At 34.0% G+C, this 12,593-nt stretch overlaps 1 protein-coding gene across 5 annotated transcripts in view; it reads right to left on the bottom strand.

Moving 5' to 3' along the window:
* The window catches only part of LOC148949214 (cationic amino acid transporter 3-like), a 125,167-nt gene that overhangs the window by 57,699 nt on the left and 54,875 nt on the right, over positions 1–12,593 (bottom strand). For all 5 annotated transcript variants that reach the window (XM_089093263.1, XM_089093261.1, XM_089093260.1 and 2 more), the window contains exons 8-9: positions 6,411–6,648; positions 1,609–1,711 (exon numbers count right to left, since the gene is read on the bottom strand). In XM_089093263.1, the coding sequence (XP_088949389.1) occupies positions 1,609–1,711; positions 6,411–6,648 (341 nt within the window). The remainder of the gene's footprint in view (positions 1–1,608; positions 1,712–6,410; positions 6,649–12,593) is intronic.

Genomic DNA, 12,593 nt, shown 5'->3' with positions numbered 1-12,593 from the left:
AAAATTCAGGTTATCTTCTTTTACTACGTATAAACGCCCCATTCCCCTACCCCCCTGACATAGGGACATAAAATGCAGTATGACGCATCTGAGTTTATAGATTTAAAGCGAAAAGGAATAATAACAAATTTATGTCAATCATAGAAGACAAAAGAGTAGTTCAGTAAGTCATCAGCAAGCATATGAACAGCAGAGAATTTGAAAATACACGATCTAAATAGCAAAAATGGGAGCCCAACATTGGAATCAGCGTTAACCATTCGACAATCATAACTCAGCCCAGAATATATGTCTAAGGTGGGTTTAAAACAGAGGATTTAAAAAGCGTTATTAATCATTCATTTATGAAAAAAAACTATACTAAGCCTAGAACTTCCTACTACTACTACTAACAACTCACTGCATCCCTAAGCCGCCTGAGGCCAACACAGGTACGCACGCTCCTCCTTAGTGGCGGTTCTTGCCTCTATTGTGCTTGGAGCAAAATCTTGATCAGCCCTGTTTCTCAAAAACTTTCCGGCCAAATTTTCACAGAATTTTCATTTATTTTCATTTATTTTCAAATTTTCAAATTCAAATTTTCAAATTTTCATTTATTTTCATTTATAGAATTTTCATTTATTAACAAAATTTACATTTATCAATAAACTTTTCATTTATTTAAATCATATTTTTCTTACATTATATGGGAAAAAATTGAAATTTCGGATTCAATTTGCTTATACTTACTGCCAACTGTGCCCTCTAATGTATTTTAACACAAATAAAATTTCAAAAATTACATAATGATAATAAATTCTAGATTGATTTCATAATGAAACCCAATCAGTATAAGTGTCAATTCTTATCAGCAGTCAATAGGTTAATACCTCTAGTGGAGTCAACATATTTACAATAATTGGTCTACAGATATAGCTGGAACTGGTCAACTCATTACTACTGAATGCTTCCTCTTGAGCGAAATCAAGAGACGATTTGTAACTCTGCCACCGGAGTATGCATCTTCAGTTTCTCTTTACTAATTTTAGTAGGCTGTAACGATGTCCTAGCCCCCCCCCCTGGAACTGAAAGAAAACACAAGCTATTTGCAAAAACGCAATGAAAACAGAAGAAAATAAAAACTGGTATCTTTAAGAAAAAGGTTTTTTCTTTTGTTTAGTTGTCATTTAGTATTTGTACAGAGTTTGTGTTTTCTTTTCCCCTTTCCTTTGTATATTCTGTTTATTTTATTTTAGGTTAGTTTTTTTTGTTTTTTTTTCTTTCTGTTTTTTTTATGATAAAGGCTTCCGGATGTGATACTACGATTTTCATCAACAATAAAAATGGTATCATGAATTTTTTATTTTATTTCTTTATTACCTGAAAAAAGGTCCATTGAAAAAATTCCCTTCGACCTAAAAATTAATAATCATAAACAAAAAGAATGCCCCATCAAAATATCAAAAGCGGAAAGAAATTCCATTTCCACAGAGCAATATTCCCCCAAACTCCCATTTACAGAGGAAATGGATCATAATCTCTTGAAAAACGGGTCATATTCTGAGTTTTGAATAACAAGCCCCCCAGTTTTCCTTTTCAAGGTCATTTGATCCGTTCAATAAATCTTACCTGATTATTAGGACTGAAACCGCAACAAGGGAGTAGGCCAAAAGAGTTCCTATTGACATCATGTCTATTAAAGCTGAGAGGTCAAAAATCATTGATAAAATTGCTGAAATAAAAATGATAAAGAAACTCAGAAAAGAAACTTCAAGTACAGAATTCCTAATATAAAAACAATCAATTATATATATATATATATATATATATATATATATATATTTATGTTTTATAAATTTGGACAAAATAGATATTTTATCATTTACCATGAAACTTAATCTCCCCTACGTGGGAATGTTATTCTAGATTATCAAGGTTATTCTTGGTAATTTTAGTTGGTAATCTTATTAATGGGAACTTATTAAGGTTGTCCTAGAAGGGTTTATCCCCTGGTGTATTTTTGGTTGGTTAAACGAAAATGGGCAGAGAGGCATAATAAGAGGATATTATATGACGTTTATGGAGTACGTCCAAGCTAGCAAGAATAATTGATACCCTTTCTAGGTTTTCAAATTCCCGTGTCTTCTAGAATTCAGCTCACTTAAACTTATCTGAAACCAATCAGGGTGTTTAATAGCTTTAAAAGCTTATTTGTAGCCCAGGGCGTTTTATACTGGCTAAGAACTTGGGTCGTATAAACCTGTGATCCCTTCCTGACACACTGCCAAGACTCATGTAATCTACATCTGAACATGTGGGAAAGACTCTGTGCTAAGGCATACTTTTGGATTCAGCAAAACAAAATTAAGTACCAAGGACAGTGAAAATAAAACCTGAGCGTTTGAATTAGTTAAGTGGAAACTTACACACCATATATATTCGTTTGAAAATCAAAAAAATCAGGAATTTAATTTCTAATGAAAAACACCTCCGTGTGTAAAAATGCACGTTTCGTCGCAGCAAGCGCCAAACTTGACAAAAGAAACGTGGGTAAAAATCAGCAAAAAAAAGCTAAAAATAAATTGGTACCAAACAGCTTAAGAAGATGTGGCTTCCCTCTTAAGAAAGTGCAAGTTCCCTCTTAAGTGTCTTCCCTTTTTTGGCTTCCCTATTGAAAGTGTAATTCTCTTTGGAAATCCACCGACTTCAAACGTTTGAATCTTCAGGGACGAAAACGTTTGTAACATTTTTATATTTAGTTTCGCTTATTTACTTTCAGGGTTCAACGTGGCAACACTAACGAAAACGTGGTACTGTCCCCAAGCTTCATAATTTTAAAACAACTAAATGACCAAAATGAAACAACTGAAACAACCAAAACGACTTTCCCGATTGAAAACTGGATATTTAGTAGCCGGTTAAGAATAAGGAACGATATAATCATCATTTGATGATAATATCAGTTCAGCTGCTGCGAAAATGAGACAAAGAAAACGAGAATCTGATTGAAAATTTCTTATTTGCCTGGGAAAGCCGAACACAAAGTTTTCATTGAGGCCGTTTCCAATGCATAAATTATTTATATAATATAATGTATGTTGGAAGCCCCAGAAAAAAAAAATTGCAGTTGCAGTTACAATAAATGATGATTCTTTGGAACCAACATCTGAACTATCAAACGTGAAAAGATGTTAAAATCGACAACCTGGACCATCAATTGCGACAACACCAATACGGGCAGCTAAGGCAAAAGCCATTGTTAAATTGTCTGAAGTAATCAAAATCCAAAAACATGTCAAAAATGAAAATGAAGAGCAAAGATACGGGCGGTTAGAAGATATGTGAAAACGACAATTCCAGCGTGTGTGGATGAAATCAATATAAATAAATTGGTGCCTCTTTGACAAAATGCTGTATTGTAATTTCCAGTTCTGTAACTAATTTTGTAAAATGCTATAACTTCTAATTCCTTGCGAGAACTTTTTTATGCAAAAATTATATTTTTCAAATAAAAGCCTGATCATTCCAAACCATTCTCAAGCACATCCCTACGAAACAAATTGAAGGAAAAATTCTTTATTAAGTCTATTATCAAAAAGAAATGCCCCTTTTCTGTTGATCTTGGCAAGTATTCTTCATGCTTTTGCTTTTATCTTTTGAAGTGCACGTTCAGGTCATAAAATATCCCAAGGGATCCGAGTGCTGTTTAGCTGATGGCAATGATATCCCGTCAGGGATTAAGAAGTATTTTCTCGGCTATAATAACGAATTAAAAAAATGTCAAATGGTGAGCTTTATAAGAGAGTGCAGAAGAGCAGGGAAAGGCTAATAAATAAGGCAAACCGAGTTCAATCTCTATGTAGAGTAGTGTCTCAATTATCCAAAATAGACAGAACCTGAATAACGTTGGACAGCTGGATAGCGGATAGTCTGGATAACGTAGGGTATGAATAATGTTGGATATGTGAAATATTTAAGGAGTGAATAAAATGGAATTCAAAACCGACTTACAATTTTTATTACGTTATATTTTTATTACGTTATATTCAATTTTTATTATGTTATATTCAATTTTTATTACGTTATATTCAATCAAATCGTATGCAGAATATTAAACAAGTCGTATTTTTCTCGAAAAAGAAAGAAAGAAAAGAAGACGAACAAATAACGTGAATTTCTTTTTTTTGGTCATATGAGAAAAATTAAAGACTCAGTGGCTTCCATTGTTCTAGTAAAAGAACCACTAATCCACTAATAAAAAAGAGCAAAGTAATAAAAGAGAATCCTATTTGAAGTTCAGTTTCAGTTGTACCTTTGAGTTGTTCAGTTTCAGTTTATCCACTAATAAAAAAGAGCAAAGTAATAAAAGAGAATCCTATTTTAAGTTCAGTTTCAGTTGTACCTTTCAGTTGTTCAGTTTCAGTTTATCCACTAATAAAAAAGAGCAAAGTAATAAAAGAGAATCCTATTTGAAGTTCAGTTTCAGTTGTACCTTTCAGTTGTTCAGTTTAAGTTTATCCACTAATAAAAAAGAGCAAAGTAATAAAAGAGAATCCTATTTGAAGTTCAGTTTCAGTTGTACCTTTCAGTTGTTCAGTTTCAGTTTATCCACTAATAAAAAAGAGCAAAGTAAAAAAAGAGAATCCTATTTGAAGTTCAGTTTCAGTTGTACCTTTCAGTTGTTCAGTTTAAGTTTATCCACTAATAAAAAAGAGCAAAGTAATAAAAGAGAATCCTATTTTAAGTTCAGTTTCAGTTGTACCTTTCAGTTGTTCAGTTTCAGTTTATCCACTAATAAAAAAGAGCAAAGTAATAAAAGAGAATCCTATTTGAAGTTCAGTTTCAGATGTACCTTTCAGTTGTTCAGTTTCAGTTTATCCACTAATAAAAAAAGAGCAAAGTAATAAAAGAGAATCCTATTTTAAGTTCAGTTTCAGTTGTACCTTTCAGTTGTTCAGTTTAAGTTTATCCACTAATAAAAAAGAGCAAAGTAATAAAAGAGAATCCTATTTTAAGTTCAGTTTCAGTTGTACCTTTCAGTTGTTCAGTTTAAGTTTATCCACTAATAAAAAAGAGCAAAGTAATAAAAGAGAATCCTATTTGAAGTTCAGTTTCAGTTGTACCTTTCAGTTGTTCAGTTTCAGTTTATCCACTAATAAAAAAGAGCAAAGTAATAAAAGAGAATCCTATTTCAAGTTCATTTTCAGTTGTACCTTGTGAAGGAAAAAGCAGAAAAAACTTACATGAATACTTTAAACAAACAAGTGAATGACTATCAGTGTTTAATCGTAAATCATTCGAGTAAAGTGCAGCAAAAAACTATATAAATTTGAGCATTATTTAGACGTATTTTCTAATTTCATTTTATGGAAAACATTAATAATTTTAAATCCAAGGGCAAGCATTTTTTAACATTCTAGCCCCTTCAATGTGTTTGCATGCTGCATTATGTCAATTAATTTAGTTATCCTTTATATATAAAATAAACTTTTAAAACTACCCACACGTAGAAGGAGGGAGGTGGGTTAATATTATTAAGCAAAATAATATAGGTTTCCACGATTTTTCACATAAATCCCTACGCTTTTCGAATAATTTGCCCAGATTTGCGGTTTATTTCCTTTTGGAAAATGATTTTCCAAAAGGAATTTTCCTTTTATAAAATGAAAAGTCAATCAACCAATGAAATCGTCAGTTTAACTGTGCTTATAAGGATTCACTATCCTTGCAAAATCACAGCCAAGAACTAATGATTCAACTTTTGTCACTTAATTCGGAAGTTTATACATTTTACCAACTTCAATACTAAGCCCCCCCCCCTCCCACGTTACATATATCTCAAAATCAAAAGCATGTTCATAGTAGATTACTGACAACCAGCCGTATAACGTTTATAATATATAACGTGTATAGTGGAGTCATATAGTAGATAACGTTTATAGTAGCTACAAAGTTTATAGGTTGCGATATTTATAGTAGTTTTTAATGTTTTTAACCAGATAGCGTATATAATAATGTCTTATAGTAGATAACAAATAACTGAGAACTTATTGATATCGGCGCAAAAATCGCCTTATTGAAGAATGTCATTGAATCTAATGGTCTACATAAGAAGACCCTAAACCTATTGAAAAAAGGACCCAAAAAAGTACATGATTGATCGTTTTATTCAAGGTTCCATAGGAAAACGTATGGAAAGCGACGAAAACAATCAAAATCATTTCTAGGGATATTTCAAATCCCCATTGTCATTAACTAACATAAAGAGTCCAACTCAACCATGAGCCCAATCTTACCCATAAACAGACCAAAATTTGAGTTTCGAAAAAGTTTATCTACCAGTTTTAGCTTTTCGAGAAAAAGAAACCACAATAGAAATAAAAATAGATAATAAAATATCTTATATAACATCTGACTACTCTATATCTTACCAGCAAACAATCCAAGAAGCAGGGTTGCCAGTACCGGCGTTTGTGTTTTTCGATGAATGCGGCCTAAAAATCGGAATACAAGACCATCTCTTGACATTGCATAGATAATCCTAGGCAGGGGTATCATGGCACCAAGCAAACTAGCAGATATACCAAAAAGTGAGCCAACACTAACAGTGATTCCAAGCTCTTCCTGGCCGACGTCAAAGAAAGCCGAAACCAAAGGAGTATTCGGGTCCTGTAAAACAACACCACAATAGTACACCTTATAAATACAGGGTTTAAAAATAAACTTTACTTATTTACTTGACTAGACTTATAGCTCTTGCTCGGCAGCGTCGCCACCGTAGAGGAAACTAGACGTCAGCGCCATTAGTCGTCTCCAGATTGGCCTGATTTGGGCGAAGGCAGGAGCTTGGTTGTGGTCAATGCACCGCGCAGTAAGTCGACCGTGAATGATATCCGCCCATCTCGCGCGTGGTCTACCTCTGGAGCGTTCCCAGCCGTTTGCAGTTAGATCAAAGTCGAAAATAATTCGGGCAGCTGTTTGAGTGGGTAGGCGAAACAAATGACCGTACCAACCCAGCGAGCGGGACTCAAGCTGTTCGGACAAAAGTGGTAATTTAAAAAACCAGAGGATTACCATGTTCCGTACCCTGTCGAGCCATCTAACGCGTTCAATTTTGCGGATGTGTTACGTCTGGACAGCATCTACCTTCATCATCTGCGACTGAATCAAAGGCCAAGTTTCTGACGAGTATAACACAACACTTGCTACCGAGGCAGAGTAGATACGAGCTTTCGTGAGACGGCTGATCTGGGATTTGTGGAATATTGTTCACCGAAGACGGCCGAAAACGGCAATCACGTTTGCCACCCTTGCTGAAGTCTTTGCGTCTAGATTTCCATTTGAGTAGACAATTGAACCAAGGTAGGGGAACTGCTAGACTATTTCAACATTTTAGCCATATACTCGATACATGTCTATGGGGCTGCATAGTGTCTTGTCCACAGGCATTATTTTGGTCTTAGTCCATTTACAGTTAAACCAAGTTTTTCTGCAGCAGATGCTAGCGTTTCCAGGGCAGTTTTGATGTTACCGAGATTTTCGCATACTAATGCAACATCGCCAGCAAAGTCAACATCCGACAGAACTTTTCCAGCAAAATCGATGCCAAACGGATACACCAGCAGTATTTTGTTGAGAAAATGGTCCATGACATAGTTGAAGAGTTCGGGAGCAGCAGCATAGCCTTGCCGAACACTGTTTCTAATTTGAAAACGTGATTAGAGCTGGCCATTTACAATGACAGCACTTTCGGATTTATTGTATAGCTCTTTGAACAGATTGACAATTTTCTTAGGCACACCAGCAGATTGAAGGATCAACCACAGCAACTGTCTATCGACAGTGTCGAAAGCAGATCGAAAATCGACGAAGGTAATGTATGCATTTCTTTTATATAGAGTTTTCTCTATCAGCTGGCTAATTGTATGGATTTGCTCAGTATTGGACCGAATCGGTATGAACCCTACTTGCTGGTGGCGACAAAGGGTATTTTGTTGCCCGCTTGAGGAGCAGCATGGCGAAGAGTTTGCCAGGTACCGAGAGCAGAGTTCCGCCACGATAGTTGTTACATTCTACTCTGTTTCCTTTCCTCTTGTAGACTGGCGCAAGTAAGCCAGTCTTCCAGTCTGAGGGGATCCTTTCAGAGCGTCACACAGTATTAAACAGCACTTGCAGCCAAAGGGTCATGGATGGATCACCATTCATAAGGCATTATTAGAGGTAACAAGGAACTCAATGGAAGGGGTCAAGTAATGAAGTTCTAAATAGACTGGAGTTGGGAATAGTGTGCACAGTTGTGTCAGCTTTGGTTGTGTTTTGTGATACGAGCAAGTACAAAAACGGTTGCAAGTGATAATATATTAATCAGTAAAAACTAATGTCATTGGAAAATTTCGTTGTGTGTGAAGTTTGAGAAAAATCAGCTTTACAGAAAATACTCAAAATGCAAATTTAGCTCTGCAGTAAACATCTGGCCCGACTACTAGTGCCGCTACCACTTTTAGCTCTGTTATAGCTCCTACAAAGGCAACTCTTTTAATAAAAAAAATAGGACTTGTTATATGATTGATTAGTGTTCGTTTTAAGTTTTAATATCATACCTTACTTTTCATTTGAAAAACTTTCTTTTTTCAATTTATCAAAGGAGCACAAAAGAGTCAAAAGAACAAAGGGACTAATCAACAAAGCTGACGAACAAGATTGCATGGAAACGCCTTTCAAATTTGTATCATTGCTTCAGTAGAATCACTGAAAGTGACACTGATCAATAAGTTTTGATTCTAAAAATGAAAATTATTTCAAAGAGAAGCTACATTGCATGATGAGCATACTACTAAAATATTTATATCTCTGTCTTAGCTTTATGCACACACGAGCATATTCCCTCAAAATAAGTATTAATTTTAAAAAAGGATATTTTAAATCAGTTATTTTCAAAAATATCAGTAGCCAATTCGAATAATGGTGCTCTCACACTACACCTAAGAACCTTTCAGGTAAGTATGACTTAAAAATTACATTATCTTATGAAATATTACGGATCAAATTTTGTCCGTAACGTAGGCGGTACCAAGTAATGTGAGCTCTGCACAGATTTTACGCTACGCAGGTTTACGTTCTGTCACAGAAAAGTCAACATAGTAGCAACAAAATAGACGTTCTGGGTGAGAAATTAATAAATTTTGAAAACAAATTTGAAATTTTGAAACAGGATTTGAAAACAAATCCTAGAAAGCTTTTTGCGTCGTCTTTTCACCGCACAAGATCATTGAGCTTGAATCTTCATCTGAGTTCGACATCTTCAATTCTTAGAGTTTGATTATGATGATTGTAATGATTTTAGATGATAACCCTGATGGTTTTATGGATTTTTACGCTAGTTTATTGTGAAAGATGTTGTTTAAGAGTGAAAGCTTACCCTTAATACACCATAAATTAACCACTTAGTTACGTACGTAGTTTGAGACCCGCAGTGTGAGAGTCCATTCTAAAAAATACTGAAAATAGTATCCATGCTCAAGCACACAAGGCAACAGCTAGAAATTGTGGTCACATCAATCATTAAATAATAATTAAAATTTTTTTTTGTTTTTTATAAGAAAATAATTAGCGGAGTAAAACAAGCGAATAATTAGAAATAATTAGCATTAAATAATTATTATAATTTATAATAAAATTAATTAGCATTGGAGTTAAACAAAAATCAGCGATAAATTTTATCTTTGGAATTTCCTCTACTGTTTCTTGTGTGGACTTGACCAAACGGGTCTCTTTACGGTGCACATTTGACTTTGCGAGAAAAAAAGGTGACGTGTTACTTGCAACTGTGAGTCACGAAAATTGAAAGAAAGAAAAAATAGTTTAGACACACCTGCACACGAAGGAATAAGGGATTCTCCCTCTTCTCCAAAGAACAAAAGATAATCAGCAAATATTTTAAGAAAGGCGGAAGCTATAGAAAAGTGGATTCTACTGGTAGAGATGTTCTTTTCATCACGTCTATCTGGTAAAAACCTTCTTCCCCCCTCCCGGCTTCAAAAAATAACTTTATGCACTTACGGTTGTCAGTCAAACCTACGCAACCGTAGGAGGGAATACCTTTTTTGGTCCCTACCCCCCCCCCCTCCTTCCCAGAATCTTGATATATTTTTTTCTATAATCTTGTATACTTTCATGCAATGCACATAGATATTTCTCGGCTTCCCCCCATAAAATTGCTGTATATGTACCTGCTGTTACCTCTTGGGTAGATCACTCCAGAGAGAAAAGTTGTTACATTTTTCTGAGTCTTTGTATATAGCAATTTTGCTTCCTTTTTCTTTAAACAAGAATCACTGCAATATCAACTTTTTGATAATGAAAAAGAAGACATTTTTATAGCACTCTATTTTATAGCACTTTATAGCACTCTAAACAAGAATCACTGCAATATCAACTTTTTGATAATGAAAAAGAAGACATTTTTATAGCACTCTATTTATCTATTTTTATCCAACACTATTTTTATCCACAGCCCAACACTTATAGGTGGTAGTTTACCTCGTTTTAAAATGACTATACTTTTCATTAAATAGCTCGTTAGATTGCTTCCCATCGAAAAGTTTCATTAATCTATCGAAATTATTTTTAATTTGAAAGGAATGGAGTTAAAAGGAAGGCCGAAATCAAAGACCATTCTAAAATGGTAACATTAAACTACAACAAGATAGTTCAAATCAAGAAATTATTTTCTGTGGGGTTTCACTAGCTTCAACAGTAGAACTTGATTTCTTTTTTAATTGTATAATAAAAAAAAGAGATAACGATCTTTCCAGTGCATACTTTGTTTTCAGTAGTTCAAAAATAACACTCTACTGACGAAAATTACCTTTGTTAAGTGTGGGGAGGGGGGCATAACACCACATTAGTTCGGCTATTCTCGGCCAAAACCTAGTGTAAACACAGAAGTTTGATTTTTACTTAAGGAAAATTCTCTCCTAATTTCGGTAATTGTCGGCCAAAACATAGTGTAAACACAAAAGTTAATTTTGAGTTAAGCAAAATCCTCTCCAATTTTGGTAATTCTTGGCCAAAACCTATTGTAAACACAGAAGTTTGATTTTGAGTTAAGGAAAATCCTCTCCTAATTTCGGTAATTCCCGGCCAAAACCTAGTGTAAACACACAAGTTTGATTTTGAGTTAAGGCAAATCCTCTCCTAATTTCGGTAAGACAAGTCCAAAGACGAAATTTTTCCATCTGTTTTACTTTCTGAGGTACGACATAGTACCTACAAGGGTAAAAACAGATTTCATCTGTTTTCTACAACCAAAACCAAGTACGGAAAAATAGCCATTACAAAACGTAGTATCTATGTCCTACCGTTCCATAAATCAAAAAAAGAGAAATTTTGAAACTTTCTCAAAAACTTGAGAAAAGCAGATACTAGGTTTGGCTGAGGATCGCTGAGTTGCAGTGATTTGTTTCATATTAAGATTGACCTTAGGTAAGGTCCATTAAGTATGTTTGATACCTTGTTAAAAATGTTTCTGTTTCATAAAGATACCTTATTTTGCTCACTTTGTGACAGCTAGCTTTAACTAAAAGAGCCTTAAGGTAGTACCTTAAAAAGTTAAAGCTTTGTATCAAAAAAGGAGTACCCAAAAGTTTTTAAGAAGGATTCTTCTGACGAGAAAAAAGAATTGCTTCGCAGGTTTTTATTTATCTGACTGACAGTCCCATGTGCCTCACTTAACCGAGCAGCAATTGCTTGCAAACATAAAACTTGTGACTACTGATTAATGAACTGAATAAAAAAAACTCCATGCTAAGCCGTTCTTCTTAACAATGCAAATATTAATTCAATTTAAATATATATTTGATCATTTCATTTAGCAGTAGTACTGTTTTGCTAACTCTACATTATGAATCATCGATTAATATGTGATCCATAAATCAAAAACATTTTGATTTAGCAACATAAAATCGCACAAAAAAGGGGAAAAAAAGAAAAAATCGTGAAAGATATATAAAAATATGAAAATAAAGAAAGAAGAAAAAAATATAAGTGTAAAACATAAAAATATACTAATAACCTGAAAACTGTTTCTACTTCACAAAGATAACTAATTTTGCTCACTGTGCTCCACAAAACCCTGTCTTTTATTTAAAAGCAACTGAAGGTCATACCTAATAAAGTTAAAGAATCATGTCGGAATGAGAATACCTAACAGAAAAAAAGACCTACTTCGGAGATATTTATTTCTCTAACCAATTTCACGGCTCCACTAACCTCACTTAACTTACCAGCTCGGCACTCTTGTCTTTGCAAAAAGGGGCCTCTGCAATTGATTGCTAAACGTTAGATATGTTAACTAATTATTAATTAACTGGATATAAACAAGTCGGTTCTAATCCATTCTTGTAACCAATATATACAGATACTAAATTTATATGTTCATTCAATCATTTGCTCTAAAGATAGTATTGCTTTGCTTATTATAAGTTATGAATAATCGATTAATAATACACTAACATTTGTAGAGTACCTCTGTAGTTTCGATAATTTGGTTAATATGGTTATCATATTTTCTTCAGATTTTTTGATATTTCATTAGGATTAGAATTGAGCATCAG

This window comes from Artemia sp. Qi Xiang Cuo, chromosome 8, assembly GCF_049724085.1.
Source record: "Artemia sp. Qi Xiang Cuo chromosome 8, ASM4972408v1, whole genome shotgun sequence".
Taxonomy (NCBI): domain Eukaryota; kingdom Metazoa; phylum Arthropoda; class Branchiopoda; order Anostraca; family Artemiidae; genus Artemia; species Artemia sp. Qi Xiang Cuo.
This window is presented reverse-complemented; position numbering and strand designations above follow the sequence as displayed.